The sequence below is a fragment of the Trichechus manatus genome, unplaced genomic scaffold (assembly GCF_000243295.1).
Source record: "Trichechus manatus latirostris isolate Lorelei unplaced genomic scaffold, TriManLat1.0 scaffold00035, whole genome shotgun sequence".
In the NCBI taxonomy this organism is placed as follows: Eukaryota; Metazoa; Chordata; class Mammalia; order Sirenia; family Trichechidae; genus Trichechus; species Trichechus manatus.
In genome coordinates this window covers 10,391,995-10,419,721 of record NW_004443971.1, presented here as the reverse complement: position 1 = coordinate 10,419,721, position 27,727 = coordinate 10,391,995, and the positions used below count along the sequence as shown (strand labels likewise).

General features: G+C 41.6%; 1 protein-coding gene, 1 non-coding gene and 1 pseudogene across 2 annotated transcripts in view; 2 read left to right on the top strand and 1 right to left on the bottom strand.

The window, feature by feature from the left end:
- Positions 1-27,727, bottom strand: part of DSTYK (dual serine/threonine and tyrosine protein kinase) — a 49,000-nt gene that overhangs the window by 6,251 nt on the left and 15,022 nt on the right. Inside the window, exons 2-9 of the mRNA XM_004375232.3 lie at positions 21,768-22,156; positions 7,160-7,829; positions 3,404-3,636; positions 2,914-2,997; positions 2,106-2,282; positions 1,399-1,528; positions 938-1,094; positions 353-485 (exon numbers count right to left, since the gene is read on the bottom strand). Coding sequence (XP_004375289.1) covers positions 353-485; positions 938-1,094; positions 1,399-1,528; positions 2,106-2,282; positions 2,914-2,997; positions 3,404-3,636; positions 7,160-7,829; positions 21,768-22,156 — 1,973 coding nt within the window. The remainder of the gene's footprint in view (positions 1-352; positions 486-937; positions 1,095-1,398; positions 1,529-2,105; positions 2,283-2,913; positions 2,998-3,403; positions 3,637-7,159; positions 7,830-21,767; positions 22,157-27,727) is intronic.
- Positions 13,769-13,872, top strand: LOC111820383 (U6 spliceosomal RNA). The gene has a single exon (XR_002823937.1). It is a non-coding gene; the product is annotated as a U6 spliceosomal RNA (small nuclear RNA).
- Positions 19,257-20,402, top strand: LOC111820377 (40S ribosomal protein S24 pseudogene; annotated as a pseudogene).

The following is a 27,727-nucleotide window of genomic DNA, read 5'->3' as shown; positions in this document are numbered from 1 at the left end:
TTTAACCATTGAGGGCGAAAAGAGAAAGAACAAGAGAGATACAGGAAGCTTGTCTGCTCTTCTAAGGAACTCTGGTGTTATTCTAAACCCGGGGGGAGTAACCAGTCTAGATTTTAACCACCTCCACCGAGGTCAGAGTGGTGAATGACAATATCCTGGATATATATTGAAAAGAGATTCTGAGATAGACATTTTTAAGGTTTTTTGGAAATAAAGGCAACAAAGCTGGATTACTCCAACAATCTCTTATGAAAACCAGAAGCTCTGATTAAACAGGAAAGGATGGAGGTCCAGCAAAGAGCCTGTGTATCTGGTTGCCAGCTGGCTCTGGCTCTCTCCTCCATCAACTCACCTTCAGCCCTGTGTAGAGGTCCCGGTGTAGGCGCTCCATAATGAGCAGCACGGCAATGCTGGAGCCCCCGCCATAGCTGTAGTCAATGACTGAACCATGGAGATCCACCAGTCGCTCATGCTTCGGCAGAGACCTGGTGCAAAGGAAGAGGGCTCTGGGCTACAATGCTTAGGTTCTAATCCTACACAGCACGCCACAATATGGGAAGGAAAAGCCTCAAGACCACACTTAGGCCAGGTCTGGAGGTAATGGCTCTCAGTATAGAGACAAGGCATGGAGAATGGCTTCTCCAACAAGGACAAAAAAAAAAAAAAATTAAATCTAAAAACTGATAAGCCATAAGGACTAAGAAACAAAGGCAAATGTGAAGATGAGATAGAAATTAGGATGGTGGGGAAAAGCAAAGACAGGAAAGGCCTTTGAGAGAGCATGCTTCTGGGTTAGACAGAGAAATACTAGTCCACAACATTTTGAGACCTAGATATGAAGACACAGGGCATGCTGTAGCTCTTCGTATAAAACTTCTACTGGGCTTCTGGCTTCTCTATCTTTTTTCCTATAAAGATGAATGATATCAGGACCCACCTCATGTAGTGAAACTCCAAAGCCAGGTCATTCCAGTGCTTCTCATCTGGAGGGACAACTGACTTGAGGGCACAAGGGAAGTGTCCCCCCCAGTTGTCACACAGGTACACCACACCGTACTGGCCCCGGCCTAGTTCCTGTCCCAGTTTAGGTTTACCTATAAGGCACACAGACAAAGAGAGATAAGGTTGGACCAACCTGGAAGCCAGAAAGCCATACTTATCAGGGTGAGAAGTTCTGGTGTCATTCTAAGCCCGCAGAAAGTAACCTAACTGGTTTAATTTAAATAAACTTTGACGATGTTATTTGAACTACATAAATAGCAGGACCAAACAAACTTCAGGAGTTCAAAAACACCTAAGTAAGTGTGGAGGTGGTTTTGCAAGGAAGGACTGCAGTTCTCTCCAACGCTGGACATGAGACTGTCAGGTATCCAGGACCCAAAACAATCACAGACTCACAGTGCAGCAAGACGTCCTGTAAAGAACGGCTCTCCAGTGAAAGGCGGGCCAGGCGGGGAGCATGATCTTTCCGAACCTTCAGCCACAGGTCTTCAGTTTTCTCCAGCCGGCCTGAGTGGCCAGCTTCCAGCTGGGAGGGAAACAGAAAAAAGGCATATGCTTTATCGAGTGTCTAGCCTTGACCTTCTCACTTGTAATACAAGGATAATAATATCTACCTCATAAGGATGATTGTGAAAACTAAATTAGGTGTATATAATGTGTTTAGCACGGAGACTGGCACACAGTGGGCACTCAATAATTTTCCTCTCCCTCCCCCTCAACATACATGCACACACACCCACAGCAAAGGGAAAGCAGATGTCACATAACTGTGCACTAGTACTGAAGTTGGAAAGTCATCTCTTTTTATCACACATCCCTAAAATGCTCTTTAAACTTAGAATTCCGAGCCCTCTACATTTTCATTCCTCACTCAGTGAAATGGGGAAAAATTAACTGAGTTCCCTCCATTCTCCCTAGAATAAGAAAAACATCCACATTAAAAAAATGTACTGATGAAATTTCCTGTAATGTAATATTATCCTTTGACAAAATAGAAAGATTTTTCTTTTTATTCTTAAAAGAGAGCAGAAAGCAAAATATTCTCCTATGGATGAGAGTCTCCTCTGCATGGTCCAGCCCCATCTCCTTTCCTACATACCCACCTGCCGCAAGGAGGCTGCAAAAGCCTCATGAGAACTATTGAGCCGAGTCCGGAATTGGCTGCAAATGCTCTTGGCCAACTTGGAGGCACTGAGGCTCTCAATGGCTTCTTGGGCTACCTTCCTCTTCCACTCTAGAGTGATGGCAGGTGGGCTTACCCATGTGATGCGCTGGATGATCTGCCAGAATGAGGACAGTGAGATCACTGAGGAGTGGGAGGTAGGGACCACTACAAAGACCCAATGCCCTCTGTTCTCTGCATTATCCACTCATTAGGAGCAGGCTCTTAAGATAGGAGCTGTATGAAGTCCAAGGCTCCTCTCCAGTTCCATCTACCTCACAACCAGGGCCCAGCCCAGATGAAAGCATCAAAGAACACCAGGCCTAATCTTCATGAACACGAGCCCTTGATACATTCAGTGCCAGGGAGGGCCTGATAAATCTCTTTCTGAAGTCAGTAAATAACTCTACATAAGAGCCAGATCAAATTCCAGATCAGGAACTGTACTCATGGCCTCCAGCAATAACAAAGCCTGCTTTTGAGGTTGGGAAAAAGAAATATGAAGAAGATAGTGAAGTCGAGTCTTATGACTCCATAAAATATCAACTAAACCCACCACTTTTAAGAGTTAAGGGGGGGCACTATTAATAATTATTTCACAATAGGCATAAACTAGAATTCTCCCAGGCAGGCAAACCAGAACATGGCTACACCAACAGAAAATCCTAGACATCAGTTCTGCGTTGGGGTTACTAGAAGTCATTTGAGCCAACTGGGGACTGAAAACATTTTCTCTAAGCAACCCCTACCTGCTTGATTTGCTCCCAGAGCATCCTTGTTACTGAGGACCCCGAGTGAAATGTGACTTCAACATGATAGGCGGCATTTAAGATCTGAAAGAGAACATACCAACAAAATCAATATGCCCCGAGTAGACAAAAATGCAATGAATGATATTCACTTCAAAAACATAGTCCAGTTTCAGGGTTCCCAAATTTATCCCTCAATATGTATACAGAGTCAAATCCTGGGAACTCAGGTTGATTATCTACTTTGTGATTATTTAGGCCCCTTTACTTCATTCTTCATCTTCTTGCTCATTAACTTAGCTGCAATTTTACTGCCTATGAGCACCTCCCACATATGGTGGTCATGTCATAGGAAAACAATAGAAACTTAAAACTGGTTGGCAAAAAGTTGAGTGAAAATGCTAGGCTAATTTGAAGTTGGGCTTGTAGGTGGATTCTGTTTGTGTTATCCTTGACATGGTGTTTTAACAACCATTCTTTGAGCACCTACCTGTTTGAGATAATTACTGGTGATGTGAACTGAGACATCCTGAGACTTCTCCAGGCTCTGCAGACACCGTTCCAGAGTTCCCACAAAGCTCTCACGGAGGTAATCCACTGAGCTGATCAGTTTATTAGCCACGGCCTGATTAAGCCGGGAGATGATGAGCTCCTGGATCTGTCGGATGCAGCATTTGATCTCTCTGGTGCCCACTGGTTCCCCATTCTCAGGAACGATGATATCTATGGAAGCAGAGAAATGAACCATTCAGCTACACAGGGAAAGAGGCAGGCACACTAAATAAAGGGGTTTCCCATGTCAATGCCAAGGAAGTACCATGATGATGGCTACAAAAACACATGGTTGGTTTATGGACAACTCCAGACCCTCAGCATGATCAGAGGCCAAGTAACCCTCAACTACTTAAGGCAGCTAAAGATCCTGAGAAAGAGTCATTGTCTCTAGAATGAGCCAGTTGATTTTGTTAGCTTTTATGTCACATTATAAAAGAACAACAACATTTATTGAATGCAGACTATTTGAAAGGCACAACAATAAATATTTTACATATGTGATCTAATTTAATCCTCACAATAACTTTGTCAGGTGGGCATTACTGGTTATATATTGCAGATCACTTGGAGGACAAAGCCAGGACTGGGAAGGGGATGGTATAGTTAGGAAGTAATGCTGTCAGCGTTTGAACCCAAAGCTCATAATTCTAAAGGCTGTGATCTTTGTAATATCTCATACCACCTAGCATATTAATGAGAAAAATCCAAGAGTCAGGAATTCAATTCTAATCAATTACCAGATAAATAAAAAGTAAGACTCGACTGTTGTCCCCACCATTCTACTACCTCTCAGGATTAGAAAATCTGTTTTCCAAGCCAGAGAATAAGAGAACTTAAGACAAATTGTGTGCAAAAATATCTGCTCCTAAAAAGGCCCTCTGATATCTACTGGTGGAAATTTAAATTGGTGCCACTTCTTCGGCAATGTTATCAAAATTTTAAATCAACAAATGAATGAAAAAAATCCACACACCCTTTGACCTAACTATTGTACTTCTAGGAATTTTTTTTTCTAGAAATATTCCTTTGTAAGTCTCAAAGATGTGTATGTACAATAATGATCAATGCAGCAGAGTTTGTAATGGGGAGGGGGGAAGGAAACAGCCTAAATGTCTATCAGTGGGGAATAATTAAATAAATTAAGGTATGTTAATTAGAAGACAACAGATCTGTATGCAGATTTATGGAAAACTCTGTAAGATATATTGTTAAGTGAAAAGTAAGGTGCAGAAGAATACATGTAGGGGAACTGGGTGACTAGGGGACAGTATATTTATACCTTTGAATAAAGTCTCATATATGTAGGTACTATCTTTTCAAAAAACAATAAAATTTTATTAAGTATGTATAACATGATCCCCAGCGTGCACGACCTTTAAAACAAACAATAATAGAAATCTGGCTCCATAGGATACGTGATAGCTCTCTTCTAAATCTACTTATCACTGGCTTCCCCAAGGTTAAGTCTGCCTCAAGGACACCCAGAAAGAACTTAGCATAAGGTAAAAATCAGACATGTAAGTCATGTCTAATATGTAGCCAACTTACGTAGTAGATCCACAAAATCCACATGCAGGTAACAGAACCAAACGTCTGATCTACTTGGTCCCAGTTATCCCCACATCTGGCTTACCACTATATCCCAGGCACCAAGCATGCTATGCCTGGCACATAACTAGACAATTAATTATTTCACTGTCTGCCCAACCTACCTGCCCTGACCACCCTTCATCATGTGCACTATGATGCTGGCATTGATGCTCCAGTGTCTTTAATTAAATACTGGGAAGACTTCCTAGGATTTCCACTGTAAGTGAGCATGTCTCAGGAACTCCTCCCTGCAGTGGGAATTCACAAAAGAGGAATCTTTCTTCATCTTTAGAAACACCTATAAGAAATCAGGCATCCTGTGCTTGCTAAAGTCAACTATAGTCCCTCTGTATTTCTAAATGTGACATAGCTATACACCATCATTCATCAACTCATTCATTCTCCAAAGGTGTACTGTGTACAAGACTGTGTTACTTGCTTTACAGGATATGATGATGAGACTCAGATCCTGTTCTTCTTCAATGCTAAGAGTTTAGAAAATAAAAGAAAGGAACGTAAATGACTATAAAAAAGATAGAAAGTGAAATATGCCAGAAATAAGTTACAAATAAAATGCTGTGGGAGTTCCAATGAATGAGATTATTATTAGCTCTAACAATTAAAGAAGCCTGCATGAAAAATGGCATTTGGGAGAGGCCTTAAGGATAGATAGGATTTGGAAATTCACAGACCGATAAAAGACGTTTCAGGTTTAGGGAAGCACATGAGCAAAGAAAAAGTGAAGAGGGTGTACGGCGGACAGCAAGATCAACCAAAATGGAAACTACAGGAAGGTGCATAGTGGAAAATAAGATGGGAAAAGTAGGCAAGGGCTAGACCTTGAAAGGTCTGTGACACAAGGCTAAGGAGTTCCAACTTAGCCTATAGTAATGGGTAGCCAGTAAAGATGAACTGAAGATGAGAAAGAAGTCAAGGAGATCAATCAGGAAACAACAGTCCAGTTAAACTAAAGAAGAGGGAACAGAGAAGCAGAGGTAAAAATGAAACATCGAAGATGACTCATCAGGACTCACCAACTGAATGGACGTGGCACAAGGTAAAGAAATCAGTTAAAGACAACGCTAAGGTTTTGAAGCTGGGTACCAGGAAGAAGGTGGCATCAGTAACTGGGAACAGTTTAAAAGGCAGTAACACACAGAGATTAATAAGAGTATGGGCTCAGGAATCAGACTGTATAGATTCAAATCCTGCCTCTACTATTTACTAGCTGTGTGACCTTGAGCAAATCAATCTTTCTAAGCCTTGGCTCCCTCATCTAGAAAATGACAATAAGTAGAATCCACCTGGGGAGGTTGTTTTTGAAAAAACACTGATATCAGGTTCCACGTCAGAAATTCTGATTAATAGGTCTGAAGTGGTCTTTAGTGATTTTGAGCAACTATCTACATGTTCAAAAAGCCTCCCATATGATTTGGATGTACAGCCACGGTTGATAACCTAAAGGATAACTTACAAGCCTTGTCATTTTAATCAACAGGAAGTAAAGCTAACGTTTATACATGGAGGTTCATACAGCAGTCAGCATACAAACTCAGCAGCATCTAAACTACAGACACCAAAAGACCCAACGAGTTATCTTGGCCCAATTTTGTTCATAACCATTCATGAAGAAAAGGTAAAAACATTACTTTGGGCAATCCTCCTGAGTTGGGTTTTGGGAGCAGCCTGAAAAGAAAATGCGACACAAGATGAAAAGCAGAACCAATAAAGAAGCAAGGCCGTGCGTGCTGAGGGAGCAAAGGTTACAGCATGGCCTAATAACATTCTTCAAGCAGCTCTTCTCCAACTCCATTCGGGCTAGGGGGGTACAGACATAAAGGGAGATTTAAGATGAATTTAGCAAAAGTTGGGCTAACAGTTCTGGGAAGGAATGACAGTGGAATATTCCAAGAAAGCCTTTGAGAACAAGAGAAGCCGCTTTGCTAAATGATTTAAGGTAAGCTGCTGCTGGTAACAGTGAGGTAGATGAGATTACCCTGAGGTTCCTTTGGGCTTAAGAGCTAATGTATTCAATTTCCAGCTAGAAAATGGGTAGAGGCTCCGGTAGGCCGAGCTCCCTGCCAAGCTCTCTGGTACCTACCTTTAAATTCCATGTTAGCAGCGTCATCCAGAAGTTCCTCCTTCATGGTGTTAAGTGTCTCAACAATCATGTCCTTCATTTCCTCCTGCTTTCGGTTGGCAATATTCATCAGTGATTCATACAGTTCATTCTCCTTTTTTCGAGTGTATTCCAGACGTTTGGGAGTAATCTGCAGGTCCCGCTGCATGTCAAAGGCCTGGTTAATAAAGATGTCAAGGCAGTGGCAGTGCACCAGGTTCAGGGCCTTGGCTGCATCCACCAGGTGAGTCTGTAGCACCTGGTGAGAAAATGTGCTCAAGTGTCTCAGCTTCTCACTTTGTTCTACCAACATGCTCTGAGCTTTAGTGTCCTGGCCAGGGGCCCCACAGTTACAGTGACTGCTGCTCAGATAGCCCAGGTCAATGAGCTGACGATAAAATGGTGATCTTTCACTCTCCGTTCTTCTGGTGGAGGAGTCAATGATCTCCGAGCCCAGCTTTGGCACTTTGAAAAAGAATATGGGAATGGAGAAATACTCTCGGATTTCCTGAAGCTCTTGCTCATCCCTCTCTGAGAGTTCATCTTTGTGGAGTGCATAGGTTACCACAGGCAAGAAATCATTCACCAAATCACCCAGAACATCCACTGTGGGCCGGAGGCCTTGGCACGGTGCTACCACAATGTCCACTTCCTGGAAGGGGAAGGGGGTCAGATCAGCACCTCAGGGTCAGAATCAATCCCTGCCTCCCCAAAGTCCCACAGTGAGATCAAAATCCAGATCTATGATGGGGCAATTGGACTTCCACCTATCATCTGTGCACCTCCTTCCTCTGGTACCAACATTCCCTGGTGCAGCCTATGCAGGCAGGCACTCATCTAGAGAGAGTGAAAAAATGAGTAAGTAGAAAGGATGGCAATCCCTTTAGCCATTTCTGATCAAAAAAAATATTTGGTCCTTGCCTTCCTTTATTGCTTGAAAACTCCTACTGATTCCCTCCAATGAAGAAATAGGACAAGTAATGGGAAAAAAAAATGTTATGGAAATTATCACACTGGAAGTGAGTCTGCCTGGAAGAGTCCCCTCCCTCTTCCCTTCTCCTCATACCCGGTCCCCACCATTCTAACCTGGCCAAGTCTCAAACATCCTTTAAATCTCAATGTATATGTCATGTCATACCCTTAGAGTCTTTTCTATTTACACAACCCCAAGCACTCTCTATTTCCTCTTTCTTAATACTCAATGCATTTATAGTTTATTTAATTTAAAACCCATTTTTCCCGTTAGCCTGTAAACTCTTTGAGGGCAGGGACCATGTCTTGTTCACAATTGGAACTCCAATACTTAACACATAGTCCCATTGCCTTCAAGTCAATTCCGACGCATAGTGACCCTATAGGACAGAGTAGCACTGCTCTACAGGGTTTCCAAGGCTGTAATCTTTTTTTTTTTTAATTGTGTTTTAGTTGAAAGTCTACAGAGTAAATTAGTTTCTCATTAAACAATTAATACACATATTGTTTTGTGACATTGATTGCCAATCCCACAATGTGTCAACACTCTCCTCTCTTTGACTTTGGGTTCCCAGTTTCCATTTGTCCACCTTTCCTGTCCCCTCCTGCCTTCTCATCCTTGCCCCTGGGCTGGTCCAAGGCTGTAATCTTTATGGAAATAGACTGCCACATCTTTTTCCTGTGGAGTGCCTGGTGGGTTTGAACCGCCAACCTTTTGGTGAGCAGCCAAGCGCTTAACTACTACACGAGCAGGGCTCCTTTAGCACATAGTAAGTATGGAATATTGTTGAATCAATTAATTAAGCAGCAAACTAAAAGCCAGGTTCACCAAACATTATTGCTGTCCTATTGTGAGAGTTTGCAGGTGTCCCAAAGTTTTGCTTCCCTAAGTCTTGGTAATATCTTTATTCTCATGATCTCGTTATGGCAGAAACTACAGTTTACCAAACCAAAAAACCTGCTGCCGACAAGTCGATTCCTACTCATAGCAACCCGACAGCCTATCCAATATTTACCCAAATATGTTTTACAGACAGGGGCAGCCAATGAGATGTAAGTGGGCAGGGTTTCCAGGAAAGCGCTTTAGAGGAGAGTTGATTCTACCAGGAACTATGCTCGTTGGCTTGCCCTTCTTCCTGCTTGGAGTGCAGATGTGATAGCTAGTGCAGCTGTGGTCATCCAGCAACCCTAAGGCATACCCTGAGGGTGGAAGCCAGTGTTAAGGACGATGAAGCAAAAAGAAAGAGGGAGCCTAGGTCCCTGATAATCACAAAGCTGCCACACTGGCCCTGAACTAACTGCCTTCAGATTTCTTTTATGTGAGTGTTGGGGTGGGGGGCTGTGACTAGTTTAAATTCCTGTTTTCCTGATTATATTACTGTTACATGTGATTGAACCCAGTCCTAACTGATACACCAAGTTCCCAATGTCAGTTTCAAGGATGATCTTTGGTTTAAAACAAACCTTCTGCAGGTCCTTTACCCTGTAGTCTGCTTTGTGTTCTGCTTCTTTCCTGAGGATGTCAAAGCGCTTAGGCAGCATATATTTCATTCCACTGCATAGGCTGCTCCCCTATGTCTCTGAAACCATCTACTTCACCTGGCATTCCAGACCTAGGGTCTGACCTGGGATTCACGCCTAAGTCACCATCAAGGGCACACAAACCTCAGAAGTCTTCAGAGGTCTGCAAATTCAAAATCAATCTTCCACAGAATTCTAGCATATTTTTACAGTCACAAAAGAAGTCAACATAAATCTGCTCAAGTTTGTGTCCTTAACAATAATCAGATATGGAAATTTTACTTCTTTTTAATCTCTCCCACTACCAACCAAGTGCAAAGGTCTCACCTTCTTCCCCAACAGAGAACTAAGCTTTATTTTCAAGCAGGTCACACAACTTTCATTTGACTGGCTACCTTGAGGTCTCTAAAGCTAAAAGTGCCTTAGCATCTCACCATCTGTAATTTGAGAACATACTATATAAATCGACCAACTCTCCACCCAGGCCTAGGCCAAGTAGAAATTTGTTGTTTCATCTGTGCCTCAAACTGCACTGAACGTTTTCTGGTTGGAAGCCTAGCCTGACACTCATCGTGCTATTCAAAACAAACCCCTTTTCACGGCCCTGAGTCACACACGCTAGAGTATGAATCACTTCAGTGAGGCATATTCAAAAAGATGGTAAGTGAGAAATTCTAAGGTTTAGAGAACACAGAACTGCATAAATTCTAAGAACACAGAATTGCATAAACGCCGGCATTATAACTACATATAATAACTCAATAAAGAGAATCCCAAGAAATGAAAACTGTTATACTAACGTGGAGAATTTTAGGTGGAAGTGTTTTTTAAAATATATATTTTAATATTGTAAAGCTGTCCTAAATATATATATTTAAAAAGATGTAAATTAATCAATCAAATTTATTACAGGAATATTATGAGAAGAAAGCCTAAATTTATTCAAAACTGATAAGTGTTGTTTAGAAAATTTCAGGAAGAATTTCATTTACTTGTTTATTTGATGGATTTTCTTAAAATTATAAACTAAATTTACAGGTTTTCCTCAAAGATCTTTTTGTGTGTGCAACAGAACCATGAGCCAAAGCTGCTAAGTCTATTTGTAGGACCAATATTCTAACAGACAAAACCAAACCAAACCCATTGCTATCTGGTCAATTCCGACTCATAGCGACCCTATAGGACAGAGTAGAACTGACAAGTTAACTTTATTCCTCAGAGGTGCAAATTCATCAAATAAAAAAAAAAAAAAAGACTCAGGGCTTTCTAATGATAGGATATAACCTATATATATTGGCACTCCTAAATCTATCTTGTGCTAAATAAAAATGGATAGAAAACAGGTAGCCTGTTCTCTCTGCTCTGTTAGTTCCCTGGTTAATTAACTTCCAGCAGCTGGTCTCACTGCTCGGACTGCCACGAATGTCAGAGGCAGCAAGGAGCCGCCGGCTGAGACCTTGGCAGCAGAACAAATCAGACGGGAACATGCTATGTAAATCTGCAATCCTCACAGTGAAGCGGTGACTCATGCCTCACGGTTATAAACAAAAAGGGAAGCCAGCACTGTCTCCAGGAGACAGGGAGTGAAAAAAAGAATAATTAATATTGAGAAGAGTAAGCCAGAGCTCTCCTGGCCCTATTATGGCTACCTGGAGGAAAGTCTGACCTCAGATTGTCTGTTTCATGAAGGCTATATGACCACCACCTAAAACAGTGCCTGTCACTTAATAGGAATTCAATTAAAAAATACAGAATGAATGAATGATGCCTTTACTACTTACTCACAACCACTTTTAAACAGCATATATAAAGGTTTCTATCTTTCAACCCACATCCCACACAGTTTAAAGATTTCTCCTTATCTGGAATTGCTGTTTACTCCCTACTCCAAGAATGAATCAGTGACTAAGCATTTTGCTCCTAACTCAGGGAAGAAAAAAGAATTTTAGGGAATCAGGGAAGTGTCCCATAATTCCCATTTCGAGGCACAATGAATTCCTGAAGAGATTTCTCTTGTAGAACACATTCTGCACAAACCCAGGGAGTTTATGGAAGTTATCTGTTACCATCAATTTTCTTGAGAGGATGAAGAAAATGCAACAGAAAGGAGAACGCAACTGTGCAAACACCAGAATTCACCACTTTGGTTTTATTTTTGATATAAAATGACATTATTCTAAAATGCCAAAAAGCAATCACTCCATCACTGAAGAAGCCTGACCACTTCCTTACTAATTCCTTAAAGTACTGGCTCTTACTGGTCAGAACTCTTTAGTCTACGGCTCATGGTGCATTACTGAAACAACCGTAAAGATGATTATACCGATGACTCGAACAGAAAACAGTCGTGTACTCAGGCTAAAGTGGCAGGCAGCAGGCGTCTTCGCTTTCTCCACGGTTCTTAAGCCTCAGGTTCACATCACGCAGAAAGTAACCACACAACTACCTAACAGTCTTGCCCTTGCTCAGCACAGCCTTACCCTCAATCCCTGTGCCCATATCCTAGCCACCTTTACTTTCAATTCTCCTTCCATTCCATTCTCATAGGGCAATTGGAAGATTTTTCCTGTTTGTTTTTACAAAGAGGTTGATTCTCCTTCCTTTTTATATAGTTCCCTGAACTCACTATCACTCTTAAATATTAATTACATATTAAGGAAAATGCCTCTCTATTCTTGTTACATTGTAGAAAATACTGTGGCTCTTATTAACCTTCAGTTATCAGTGGTACAAACACTCTCCAAGGAGAAGCTGCAATTGAATGGGTTTCTAGGCTACCACATGCCTCATAAGAACCTAAGACTAATGTGAAGCCAACCCAGAGCTTTATCCCAGTAGTCAGCACAGTATGGATACAAGCTCATCTCCCTATGTAGTAAAACTATCACTGTGGTGTCTGGGAGGCCAGAAACAAGACTTGAGGGGGAAAAAAAATCCCAACCAAAGCCCTAAGAAAGCCAAAGAAACCAAGAAAGCATCATGCTAAAAGCAGAAATATATCTGAATACCCAAAAACAAAGGTTTAAATCTACATTTCAACTCATAAGCATGAGGCCCTTAAGGACCTAAACTATCTTTTCAGTATTCCATACTGCAATGAATTCGGTAACAGATAAATTGACAAGACTGTACTGAATAGCCTCCATGCATTCTACTTTGTGGGTATTCAAACATCAGCTACACTTATATGGAAATAGAAGTAGGAATCTGAAGATTTATTCTCTTACCACTTACCAGATTTATCAAGAGTTAGAAAGTCAAAATAGCAGAATGGAGAAGAGAAAAAGAGGAACAGGACACTAACGTTTAACTTAATACAAACCAAAACCAGTTGCTCTCAAGTTAATTCAGACTCATGGCAACCCCATGCGTGTCAGAGTAGAACTCTGCTCCTTGAGGCTTTCAATGGCTGTTTATTCAGAAGCAGATTGCCAGGCCTTTCTTCCAAGGCACCTCTGGGAAGACCTGAACCTCCAACCTTTTAGTTAGCAGCCAAGCATGGTAACTGTCTGTACCACTCGAGGACTTTTTTTTACTTTCTGATATGAATTTATTTTCCTGTGTGACTCACTAGTACTAAAACTGCTTGATCTGGGCACTACCTGTGATGATCTTTGCACGTGGGAAAAAGGGACAGGGGCCCTGGATGCCCCAAATAAGAACCTGGGTGAAGGTGGGAGGTGGGACAGGGTGTGGGGCAAGAGGGTGGGAGTTGGGATGGGCAGGCAGACTTGGGAGGGCCTTGAATGTCAGAGGAGGAGGGTAGGCTCCATTTGGGGTACAATAGGGAGCCAGAGAAGGTTTAGAAGGATGGGCTGAAGCATGTCCAGGTGGCAGGGTCAGTGAGGCTCCGAGTGCCAGGATGAAGGCGGTGGGGTTGGGGTCTCATGTGGGCTGTGTCACTGCTCCTGCCTGCCATGTACACCTGCCAGTCCTCTGTAGGGACTCTTGACTTTATATACTTCTGTATTATTTATATTTTTGTAATATCTTTCTCTTCTTTCATTTAATTACAAAAGTAAGTCATAATGAATTATGCCTCTAATCAAAGAAGAATAAGAACTATAAGTAAGCTGGAACAAGAAGGACTTAAGTTTAGTGCTCACTTCGGCAGCATATAAACTAAAATTGGAATGATACAGAGATTAGTACGGCCCCTGCACGAGGATGACATGCAAATATGTGAAGCATTCCATACTTTTACAATATGGGGGAAGACAGCACAACATGATCAAGGCACAGGAAGACACTGGGAGGTACGTAAGAATAAAGGGCAACTATGGTAAATGCTGTAACATACAATCCTACAATAACAGTAATAAACAATAACTTGTGAGTAGATACATAGGTTAATATGTATGCTAAATAGGTGAGGGAAGTCATACGTGATTACACCTGCATACATATATAGGTATGGTTGTGGAAATTTCTATATACATATTTGTTAATGCTGCATGTATACTCATATACACATATAATAGAGCACATAGGGGGCACAGTTATAGAAACTACTTAGACATTGGGACTGAACTACTGGACTTGAAGGCTAAGGACCATAGTCTCAGGGAACATCTAGGTCAACTGGCAAAATACAGTTCATAAACATAATGTTCTATATCTTAGTCTGGTGAGTAGCATCTGGGTTCTTAAAAGCTTGCAAGCAGCCATCTAAGAAGCAACTATTGGTCTCTTCCTGCCTGGAGCAAAGGAAAACGAAGAATACCAATGACTCAAGGAAGCAATTAATCCAAAGGACTAATGGCTCACATAAACCACAGTCTCCTCTAACCTGAGACCAGAAGAACTAGATGGTGCCCAGCTACTACTACTGACCACTCTGACCCAGGATCACAATAGAAGGTCCTGGTTAGAATGGGTAAAAAATACAGAAGAAAATCTAAATTAAAAAAAAAAAAAAAAAAGACCAGACTTAATGGTCTGAAAGAGACTGGAGGAACCCCTGAGACTACTGCCCAAAGATAACCTTCTAACTTGAAACTGAAGACACTGCCGGTGGCCACCTTTCAGCCAAATGATAGAGCTATAAAATAAACAATAACACCCACGAAGAATGTACTCCTTAGAATGATCAACTATATAAGACAAAAAGGGCAACATTTGCCCAAAGCCAAAGACGAGATGGCAGGAAGGGACGGGGGAACCGAACTAATGGAAACAGGGAACCCAGGGAGGAAACGGGGAGAGTGCTGACACCTTGCAGGGATTGCAACCAATGTCACCGAACAATCTGTGTAAGAATCATTGACTGGAAAACGAATTTGCTATGTAAACTTTCACCTACAGCACAACGTTCAAAAAAAAAAAAAGGAGTTAAGTTTAACCAAAGAGAGAAGTTCCAACATGAACGGTTGTCCAGGAAGGGATGGGTGACTGATAGATTAGGAAATTCTCTTCTCAAAATGACAGTGATTTACGCATTCAAAGGGAGGAATCAACTGGTCTCTCTGCCAGACACTGTGCTAGGTGCTTCACATGTACTCTCTCATTTAAGCTCACACTAATCCTAAGAGACAGGGATTACTAGCCACGTTTTACAAATGAGGGAACTGAGCACCAAAGAGTCACACAGCTGAGTAACAAAGTCAGGATGTAAACCCAGGCCCACTTGACTACAAAGCCCACGTTCAATCAGTAACTGAAGGCCCACTGTCAGGCACTGTTTGATCTGATACTACGGAAGTTTTGAAAGAAAAACAAAGGATGGACAAGATGATTTCAGGAATCCTAGCAATTCTAGGGGTTATGTGTTGAAAAGTACAAGCTGGTTACAAAGTAAAGGCCCTGCTATGAAATAAGTAAATAACTTCTAAAGGATTGGTTCAGATATCACAAAACAAGTCAAAAATAAAATATTTTTAATAGCCCCAACAACAGAACTTGTCTGTCAACAGTACTTTTCACCTCTGAGTCTCTGAATCAGGACAGACCCCCTACCCCCACTGCCCTCTACTCCAAGGAAAACACAAACAAATCTTGGCGAGAGTGAAACCAGAGAAAGCCAACTGGTGTAGGAAAGAGGCAGACAGGATCCTAGCAAGGCGAGAAGACAAAGAGGAAGATTAAACCTGTACTCTCTTTGCGGGATTTTCTCCCCAAGAGCTAACCTGAAGGTCAGAAATGAATGAATCAGTGATGGTGAAGAGAGAAAATATACCTCAGCTCCAATCTGTTCTTTTAAGAGTTATCAGGGCTGCTACAGTGAACACAGGGATTAAAAAAAAAAGAAAGAAAACCTTCTATGATCCCACTTACGTGAAATATTCAGAAAAGGCAAATGCATAGAGCCTGAAGTTCATTAGTGACTACCTGGGGCATGCAGGAGGGAGAAGTCAGGCCTATTGCTTAAGTAGTACAGAGTTTTATTAGGGCGACTAAAACACCTGGAAACAGTGGCGATTGTGCACAACACAGTGAATACGGTAGTTAATGCCAGCGGATTGTACACATAAGGGCGGCTGAAATGTTTTGTTACATATATTTCACCACAATAAAAACTAAAAAAAAAAATTTTTTTTAATAAAAAAAAAAAATCTTGCCTCTAAACCCCATATATCCTTAATAGATACATTGACATGTGACAGGTATTCCCAGCTTTCTTGAGCACTGCATGCTGGAGGGTCACATTTCACCACGTATGCTAGTGAGTGCTAGGGGAAGGCAGGGGGAGATGTTCAATTCCAGGAACTCAGGACCACTGCCGACAAGGAATTTATAATTTAGCATTTGCTGAACTTCCCACATCCCTTTTTAACACACTGCTTTAGTTCCTCTTTCTTCTTGCCCAGTAGAATCATGGTTTCTTTACTTCAATTATATCTCTAGAATAACATTCATTTCTCTGTCCTGTACATATTACTCCAACCTTGTTTTTTTCCTCTCCTTGCAATAGTCATTTTTTGCCTAATTCCATATACTTCCTACTGCCAACAGTACCGTCTTCCCCTGAGGAACTTCATCCAGCCTTCTTTCCTACTTTTTTTTACTTCTCAACCATTATCTTTCAATTTAGATGCATTCAAGAGATGATATGTAGCTAACTAGAGATGAGCAACACATAACTAATCTCGCCTTACAAGGCACCACAATAAATGCCAACAGCTAGGCAAAAATTGAGAGAAGCTAGTTTTCTGGCAACAAACAATGTTTAGTAAGTTTTGGGATTAAAATTTTGCATTAACTTTTTTCATTTTAAGTAAAATTCTTTATGATGATGTGTTGTAAAAAAAAATTAACTGCTGAGAAATTAAAAATATCAATACCTGTATGACATTAAAAACAAATTATTTAAAAAAAAAATTTCCACTGAATTATTGATTGAGGATTATGAAAAGAAAACTTTACAACTTCAATTGGTCAAGAGTTAAAAACGGTAAAAAAATAAGTTCCTTTCTAAGTCATTAGACCTGTCCTGGAAACATTAGTCTATCTCAGTTCTCTAATACAGACCCCACTGGACATCACCGGGAGCTAGTGTGGCCAGTCTGGCCACCAGGTGATATGCACATGTGTCCACAGGAAACACTCTGTGGGGATAAACAGGCATTGATAAGAGCAGAACAACTGACAGCTTTGTAAATGCCACAGTAAATGAAACACCACTGCTAGGCTGCAGGGATTCCATCTCAGGCTTGGAAAGTTTAATCATCTCAGCTCTTTTTTATTCCTTTTCTTACAGTTTTTCATAAAAAAAAAAAATATAAACACATATATATGCATTTATATATAAACTTGGAGGCAGACAACTGTGTTCCACTGGACTTATGAGAGGAAAAGAGAAAAGAAGGTAGTAGGCGTGTGTGCTACGTAGAGGGGCGAGGGTGGGCTAAGGCTAATAATTTGTACATAAAGACAGAACTACTGAATATGGCAAATGGTGAAATGTGTTGCCAATTGGAAAATGACTGTTTTAACACTAAGGAAGGTTTTAGACATTAACAGCTTTACAGTGTTCTTCTCTTGCTGAATTATGAACTGAGAATCTCAGGGGACACAGAACTAAAAACTAGGAATACCAAGCAGTGTGGGGCCATGGGAGGTGGCCTGTTCTGAAACAACTGAAAATGGCTAATTTACGAGGCCTTTAAAGGAACCCTTTAGAAGAATGACCATTGTATGACAGGGTAGGGGGAAATTCTGCTTTGATAATTTGACAGCTCAAAATGAACATCCATTTCCCCTCATTCAATCATGGTTTCCTTTCTTTATCGCCCCCCTTACCAACCAGATGGAAGGGCTGTTTAGAGCTAATTCATTGGTCCTAAATATAACCGAAGCTAAACAAAAAGATCTTTCTTACTGGCATGAAAAATCTTCAAGGTAGCTGTGATATGCTTCCAGCAATAAGCTGCGCTTCACTGCTATATTTAATGGAGACAGGAGCTTGAGTGCTGAAAGAGCAGTGCCTGAACTTCACAAAGGCTACAAAGGCCCCTCTGAGGCTCAGCATCAAGCGGTTCTAAACTTAGAGCCACTGGGTCTGTTACTATTTCCACATCAAAACCATTGGAGAATAAAGCAGATCCAGAGAAACACTGGCTAAGGAAGCCTTACAAACCACACGAAACAGAACACTAGAGGCTACAGAAATTCTCAAGGAAAGAGAAGAGTGACAATATACATTTCAGCTGTGCTGACAGAAAGCTGATTTGGTATCTCAACTTCCCAACCAAGTGGCCTCTTCCAGTGCTACTTCAGTTTGACTACTTAGGACATACCAGGAACAGGCACTGCAACTCTTAGCTACAGTAAGATACCTGCTTAGATGTGTGCTTGGGGCATGGCTCTTGCTTTCTTTCCTGTCACTTTCTTTTATCACCTCAACTCATGGAACAAATGTAAACGAGCACTCGAAATTAAAACCAATAAAAATAAAAGAAACAGAGAAATCAATCTCTCCTGAAATCAAGTTAAGAACTCAATCTTGCCTCTCCTGAGGATGGTTTTGTTCACATTCCAAGATTGTTTTTAAAAGGCAAAAACTGAAAACAATCATCACCCTGCTTACAGCGGTCATTTCAGCATTTGACAGGCTTCTTTTTAATTGCAGGTCACAGTATACCAGGTCACGGCATCAATTTAGTGGGTTGCTTACTATCACTTTAAAAAAATGAAGTAGAATAGAAAATAAAATATCGATGTGTTTTGTAGGAAATAAAAGTACTGTTTCGTAAAACTTTTGTTTCAAATGTACATGTACATATGTACTGGGTTGTGATGTGAAATTTCTTACAGTAGTTAAAAAAAAAAAAAGTCTGAAAAACACTGAGCTATGGGAAACTTGAATGAACTGGCCCAGGGTTGTATATCACAGAAAGATTATGTAGACATCAAATACTTGTGAAGTGTGAAGTTCATGGGTCTAAACAGGCCTCAGCCCAACTCTTCAGACAGGGATTGGACTGGACTGTGGGACATAAAGTGATACTTGTGAGAAGTGTGCCTCTTAGCTCAAGTAAGTACAAGAGACTAAACAGGCAGCTTCTGTCCGGAGGTGAGATGGGAAGGCAGACAGGGTTAGGAGCTGGTTGAATGGACATGGGGAATCAGGGGTGGAAAGGAGGAGTGTGCCGTCACAGTATGGGGAGAGCAATTAGAGTCACATAACAATGTACGTATAAATTTTTATATGGGAAAAAATAAAATAAATAAACAGGCCTCAGTCAACAAACAAGGACTGCTGTCAGTTACCTAGGAACTTTCACACATTCTGGAACTAGGAAGTAAGAGCCTTCAGCCTGAAGACAGAGGAAACTCACCAATAATTAAAACTGAGCTGAGATTCTGTTTGGGATGATATAAAACTTTTGGAAATAGGTAGTGGTGATGACAGCATAACATGGTAACTACAATTAATGTCACTGAATTGTGCCCTTAAAAATGGTTAAAATGGCAAGTTTTTTGTTATACATATTTTATTACAATAAAAATGTTAAAAAAAAAAAAGCACTTTTCCTTCCGGCTTGAGGATCAACTGCCATCATGAACTACATGGTAACTACCTGGACCCGGAAGTTCATGACCAACTGACTGCTTCAGCGGTAACAAATGGTCGTCAATGTCCTTCACTCTGCAAAGGCAACAATACCTAAGACAGAAATTCGGCAAAAACTAGCCAAAATGTACAAGACCACATCAGATGTCATCTTCGTGTTTGGATTCAGAATCCATTTTAGTGGTAGCAAGACAACTGGCTTTGGCGTGATTTACCATTCCTTGGATTATGCAAAGAAAAATGAACCCAAACATAGACCTGCAAGACATGCCCTGTATGAGAAGAAAAAGACCTCAAGAAAACAGCAAAAGGAACCCAAGAACAGAATGAAGAAAGTCAGGGGGACTGCAAAGGCCAATGCCGGTGCCAGTAAAAAGGAGTAAAGATTCTGCAGTGACTTGATCTGTGGTGATGGTGTGGATTCTTCACCAGAGGATTCTTAAACTGTAAAAACTTTAAAAAAAATTTTTTTTAAATTGAGCAGAGAGAAATGCTGGCTTATATACAAAGCCCCCTCTAGCATTTATAAGATAAAAGAAACCTGGTCCCTGGAAAGAAATGAGATACTAGTTTCAACTTCTACAGTGTCACAGCCTATGGTCACAACCACAGGACTCATTTATTAACTGGGAAACTGAGCCTCTTAGAACAGGGGCAGATGAAGAGGTTATAAGAAAGAAGAAACCACTCTCCCAGTCCTGCCAAACAGCCCTTCTTTCTCGGCACAGATAACCAAGGTGAAGGACTCTCTATTCTGAGCATGTCTGCTGTCTTAGTTATCTAGTGCTGCTATAACAGAAATACCACAAGTGGATGGCTTTGACAAAGAAATTTATTCTCTCACACTTTAGGAGGCTAGAAGTCCAAATTCAGGGTGCCAGCTCCAGGGGAAGGCTTTCTCTCTCTGTCGGCTCTGGGGGAAGGTCCTTGTCATCAATCTTCCCTTGGTTTAGGAGCTTCTCGGTGCTGGAACCTCAGGTCCAAAGGACGTGCTCTGCTCCCGGCGCTGCCTTCTTGGTGATATGAGGTTCCCCCTGTCTCTCTGCTTGCTTTTCTCTTTTACATCTCAAAAGAGATTGACTTAAAATATAACCTAATCTTATAGATTGAGTCCTGCCTTGTTAATATAACTGCTTCTAATCCTGCCACATTAATATCACAGAGGCAGGATTAACAACACATAGGAAAATCACATCAGATGAGAAAATGGTGGACAATCACACAATACTAGACATCATGGCTTAGCCAAGTTGATAAACACATTTTGGGGTAACACAATTCAACCCATAACACCTGCATTCTTTTATTCCTACCTACTCCTGACCCCTAACATAGTCACATCCTTTGCTGATCCCCATTTGGCCTAATCAAATAACCCAGTCCCAGCTATACAGTAGGCAAGGAAGCCTAGAACGAGAGAGGAGTCCTTCCTAAGTGGAGCTATGAACACTAGGTAGACAGTATGATCTCTTAGGTGATGCCACAAGAACATGTGCTCTCTTTGGGAGTTTACTTCAAGAGAGAAGCAAAGACATTCCTCTGATGACTGGATCACCATACCTCCTTGCACTGAGCCAACCTTGTCCTTATATTCCCAAGTTCCTTTACACCTAGTAAAATGATGGCTAGGTCTAAGGAAAAACTCACAAAATTCTTTATGTGGTCTCAGTTCTAATAAGAACAGTAATTACCCATTGTCTTAGTGTTCCTTTTAGATGGGGATGGCTAGAGACAATTCCAGCAACTCCTTTCTTCTAAGAAATGAAAAATGATTTCAAAGTCTGATTATAATTCTTCTGCAAAAGTATTATCAAGAGGCAAGAATCACATTCCTTCTCTTTTAGAGAGAGGGATAAGGAGGCAAGGAGACAAACTGCTCAGGGCCTAGCAGCATGGTGGCAGAGGCAGAGATGGGTACTGCTATGCCTCTGGCTATTTTTCAACCTCCTAGATTATGTTTCTTTGACTTCACAAACTGAAACTCAGACCCTTGAATATGTTTCGCCAAATTACTTTCTGAGAAAACCCAAATAAAAGAAAAGCTGGTCTGCAAGTGTGTGACTGGTGTAAGTATGAGATTGGTACCTGTAAGAGAGCATGGTGCATCGTCACCTCCAGTTCGGCTAAAACATGGGCAGCATCCTCACTGTCCTCTTGGACCTCCAGGTCCTCCTCGGGGATGGTCTCCCAGTTGCCCTGGTGAGCAACCAGAGTATGCACTAGTTCATACTGGCCAGGGAGTGACAGGCTGACCCGAGTCTGAGTCCCATAGGTGAAGCGGAGGCGCCGAAGCTTACAGCTCTCCTCACTGCCCAGCTTGGTGGTAGGAAGCACCTGCACCCCCAATAGCAGGTTCAACAGCTGGCACTTGATATTACAATCCTGGCCGAGGATCAAGATGCAGGGCAGGCAGTTCACAATCTGCTGGAGGTACTTCTCTTCCTTGGGTGGGAAGGAAATGCAGCTCAGCTGGCCTGGCATGGGGAGGGAAGGGTGGAAAAGGACAAAGAAGTTCAGAGAGAAGAGTGAGGACAGGTAGAGACACACACAAAGAACCCATTAGGAGGCAGGGTCCTAGAGGAGAAATTTCTAGGAGGCTCTCAGCTGAAGGAAATACCAAGAAGACATCCCAGTTAGAAAAGGCTCTTCAAACATCAAACAGAATTCCCCTCCCTGGCTCATCCCCAGGAAATGAGCTGTTGTTTCTACCCAGAAAAGGTGGTCCATACCCATTGCCATTGAGTAGATTTCAACTCATAGCGACCCTATAGGACAGAAAAGAATTTAGGATTTCCAAGGCTATAATCTTTATGGAAGCAGACTGCCACATCTTTTTCTCTTGGAGCAGCTGATGGGTTTGGACCACTGACCTTTCGGATAGCCAAAAAAAAAAAAACCAAACCCGTTGCTGATGAGTCAATTCTGACTCAAAGCAACCCTACCAGGCAGAATAGAACTGCCCCTAGGGTTTCCAAGGCTGTAATCTTTATGGAAGCAGACTGCCTCATCTTTCTCCTGTGGAGCAGCTGGTGGGTTCGAACCACCAACCTGTTGGTTAGCACCCAAGTACTTAACCACTGTGCTACCAGGACTCCTTGAAAAGGTGGCAGTGACCTGATTTATCCGCCTTTATTTCACTGAGTGGAGGGACAGCCTAAGGAGTTTACAAGACTCAATCACAAACACAAGATCATTAAAATGACAAAGCCAGAAAAGTCTACATTAACTGGGACTTGAGTCCAAGGAGAAACTACACCTAAATACAGGCAGACCCCACGTTATGAACGACTTCTGTTCCTAAATCTGTCTTTAAGTCGGATTTGTACTTAAGTCAGAACAGTTAGGCATGGTTCATAGCTAACGTCAGTTAGTCAAATGTTTGTCTTAGTATACAGTATATAGTGTACCTTTCTAAGCATAAAAAACGTTAAAGAAACACTTCAGATACACTGAAACATCTTTAACATAAAAATACAGTAATAATAATGTTTTGATGCACATCACAAAGTAGTGCCCATGTGTTATTATAAACCATTGTATGTACCTTGAATTTTTAATATAATAGGCTTTACAGGGGTTGGTTCTTGACTACAAGTTGTACATAAGTTGGACGTTTGTAACCCAGGGACTGCCTGTATGTCAAAAGGTTTTAACTTCCTTCTAATGGAAAGACTAATACTTGAACATATATGGCCCTGTTACATTTCTCTTCCATATGCAATTTTAGCTTGTTACTTTCCTCACTTATGACATATTTTATAACTAAATGTATGTATGAGCTACATCTTCAAATGCACATATATCAAAATAAAATGTTATTCAAGTTTGCATAAGCTCTAGAATCTTTTCCAGTTCATCTCCCTGATAGCAGGTGACAGCATCCCAGCCATCAAGTCATCTGTTTTCTTAAAAACATCAGGTGCTCAATTAAGATCAATACTTCCTAATCAGATCACATTCCTTCAGCTTATGGATGACAAGACCCTGAGTAAGAGAAAGCGAAAGGAGCCTGTTACAATAAAATCCAGGCAAATCTAGGAAGAGATGCAATCTATCACAAAAACATCCTTCTTTCAGGACAACCACCACTAATCTAACCAGCCAGCTCCCCAAAACAGATTCAAATAGTATTCGCGGGAGAAGGAAAAGCTTCCTAAGACACAAGAACTTCTGTATGGGAAAAACAGGCAGAAATTAGTTCACTGAAACCCTCAGATTCTGAACTAGATCTTTTTTCCACCTCTTCAGTACCAGTGCTCACCTATGCCTATGATTCAGGCAACTCTTGCATTTGCTCAGAAAGGCATAGACACACAGTTCTTAGGCTGTAAGAAGGTTGATCTAGGCACGAGATGCACACATCTTAATTAAATTTCAGGTAGCACCAAATGAACAGTACTCACTTTAATCACTTAACCACAAGTTGCATTAACCCATCTGTAAGCTGCTTATTTTGCTCCTGTAGCTGAAGCAAGAAGGAGCCCTGGTGGCACAAATGGTTAAGCACTCGGCTGCTAACTGAAAGGTTGGTGGTTTGAACCCACCCAGCGGCTCCACAGGAGAAAGACCTGACAATCTACTTCCATAAAGATTGCAGCAAGAAAACTCTACGCCACATGTCTTAGTTATTGGTGGTGCTATAACAGAAATACCACAAGTGGATGGCTTTAGCAAACAGAAGTTTATTCTCTCACAGGCTAGCAGGCTAGAAGGCCGAATTCAGGGTGCCAGCTCCAGGGGAAGGCTTTCTCTCTCTGTCAGCTCTGTTGGGAGGTCCTTGTCATCAATCTTCCCCTGGTAGAGGAGCTTCTCAGTGCAGGGACCCCGGGTCCAAAGGATACGCTATTCTCCTGGCTCTTGTTTCTTCGTGGTATGAGGTCCCCATGTCTCTCTGCTCACTTCCCTCTTTTATATCTCAAAAGAGATTGACTTAAAACACAACCTAATCTTGTAGATTGAGTCCTGCCTCATTAACATAACTGCCACTAATCCCATCTCTTTAACATTACAGAGGTAGGATTTACAACACACAGGAAAATCACAACAGATGACAAAATGGCAGACAATCACACCATACTGGGAATCATGGACTAGCCAAGTTGACACACATTTTCTGAGGGGACACGATTCAATTCATAACAGGGCAGTTCTACTCTGTCACATGGGGTCACTATGACTCAGAACTGTCTCAAAAGAACCCAACAACCCAGTTGAAGAAAGAGAGGCCTGACTCATTAAAGATGTTATCCTCCTTTAGACTGTATCTACTCTGCTACAAACCTATTTCAAATCCTCAAGCCTCCATCTCTTCCACAAATGGCATCACTAAACCAGAGATAAGGTTTAAAGAGATCTGCTTTCACCCAGGCCCCTTTATGTATTTCATTAAGCTCTTCCTTTCATGTCTGTGTATACCACCCTGGCCTGTGCATATACATCAGCAACACCACACATGGAAACAAGGAAATCTACTCTCCTGGGAAAGAGACAGGTTCCTTTGAAAAAGCAAAGGGCTTTAAATGCGTCCTAATTCTAAGGAAGGTATTTAGTAAGCACAAGCATAAAGCAATAGACTACATGTCTCATCTTTGACCTGTGATCTAAAAGCGAGGAGGACACAGCCAGTTGCTGTGTGATCACTTAGCAACTGGCAACAGGTCAGAGTCCCTTAGCATCTTGTTCACAACTACACAATACTTATCACAGTTTATTCTAATTATCTGTTTATAATTACCAAAAGCAGGAAGAACCATCATATTTCTCTCTGTATCTTCAACACTCAACACAATGACTGACACATAGTAAATACTTAATGTTATATATCTGTCTGTCCTGTGCACGAATCCATTTATTTTGAAGAAATGTCTATAGAAAACTATACGCAGTTCCACCAAGTACTTGGAAAAGTTCAGTGTAGTTTAAAAGCAACAGTCATTCCTAAAAACCTCCTATCTTTCAACAGGGAGAGTAGATGTGGATAAAAGACTAGGGCCTCCTCATTCCCCTTGCAGAATTTAACTGCCATAGTCTCAGCCTGAGCGGTGAGAAGTCCAGCTAGACTGCCTTCACTGTCACCTAAACAGCCTTTCTTTCCTCTTTTTCCAGTCTTTCTCAGATTTCTCAGAGAGGTGTCTAAATGTAAGTTCAATCGGACAATCTTTATCACTCCTGTAATAAAAAGTTGTTACGTAACAAACAACAACAAACAAGATGAACTCTGTCACTGCTGCTGCTAGCAAAGTGGATAACAGGGAACAAGAACCAACTAAACCACTTTTCAGGACCAGAGGGAGAGGCCTCAGCGCTTCAGAGACAGTGTCAATTAGAGGAAAGGCAGTTAAACATGCTGCATCTGCCAAAACCAAAGCAGATACACCCCATCATACATCTGACCCAAATCATCACCCTCCCAATCTCTCCTACAAAAACGACTACTACAAATAAGCCTTCTGGTGTCAAAACAACCAAAGACCAGAGAGGGAAAGGGGGCTTCAGTTGAGCCCAGGTCTAGTTTTTCGTCTCTATGCACTCGGTGAGGGTTCTGTGTGCAACTTCTGGACGGAAGAGACGTAACCATCTCTGTTTTTCAGTACGTGATTATTCACGCCCTTTGCCTCTCCCGTTGATCTTTAGTTCTTTCACTGATCTCCAACAAGTCTACAAGATTTGAACAAGGGCATGGGGAGGAAGGAAGTTAAAACTAGATCGTTTCACTCCTTGCTTCCCTGAGCAAATATGTCAGCAAGGGCGGGGTGCAGCATCAATGTGGAAAGAGCACTAGAGAGGAGGGCAGGTGTTCTGACTCCAGGCTTCTACACGGACTTGCTCTGCAACCTTGGCAATTCACTTATCTTTCCGAGCCTCAGATTTCTCATCTGCAAACTGAGGGGGTTGAGTTAGATCATCTTTAACACCCTTTTCAGCTCTAAAATTTCAGGATTCCATCAGATTTTAACTATTGGAACAATAATGATTGAGGCGGGCAGGAGGTTGGTTTGATTGATTTGATTGGATTTTAAATTATATGTGAATTTAATTATGCAAGCTCTCGCTGGACTTCTATAACTGCAGATCAAACAGCTGGCTGACCTAGCCAGGGGCTCTGAGAACCTACAGTGCAGCCTCAGCAGTTCCCTAAAGAAGAGATTAAAATTGTAGACGGACGTAGGAGGGAGGAAGAAACCCATTTTCAGAGCTAGAGCGGAGCTGCCTCACTGACAGTTAAAGGGCTTCCAAGTTAATCAGGTTTCTTTTGTAATTAATGTAACAGCATCTGCATATGGGGCTGCCAGAAGGGAACAGCCTGGCTCCTCAGCTGGTGCACATTAACCCAGCCAACTCTGGCTGGAGGAAGATTCATATCAAATTGTCTTAAGTGCAAACTAAGGCTTTTCTTTTCTTCTTTTTTTTGGTGGTTGTTCTTATACAGACGATCTTGACAGGGCTTACTTAAAGCAGAAGGAGGTGGAGGGGAGCACCTAAAGTAGCAGCCCACTTTGTTTTAGATAACATTAATTGAGCCCTTTCTAAGTATTGATCACTTTACATGCATCATCTCCTTTAATGCTCACAACAACTTAATCAAACAAGGCCTATTATTATCCCCATTTATAGATGAGGAAACTGAAGCTTAAAAAACAAAACAAAACAGCCCCCTCCCCTAGTTTTTCAATTTACCTACAAAGACTAGAAGGTGAAAACACCAGGCTATGCAGGAGCTGGGCCCAGGTCTCAGGGGCCAGGTTAACACTTGGTAGTAGACAATGCCCCTACCACATTTTTTTCCTCAATCTGGGACAAATAAACAACTTTTTCATTGGAGGACTCCAATTAAAAGCAGACTGACATAATCTCTATGAAAAGATACATAAAGTTGCCCAAAACCATGGGGAATAAAACCTGGAGAGGGGAAGCACACTATTACCACTAGCTGGCGCACACTTCTTAAATGTTATCGTTATTCTACCTAAGGTCTCTAGAGTCCCTTTTCTAAAAGAAATCCTAGGCACTTTTTAGAGAAATTCTTAAGGCTCCTCTTGTCAGTC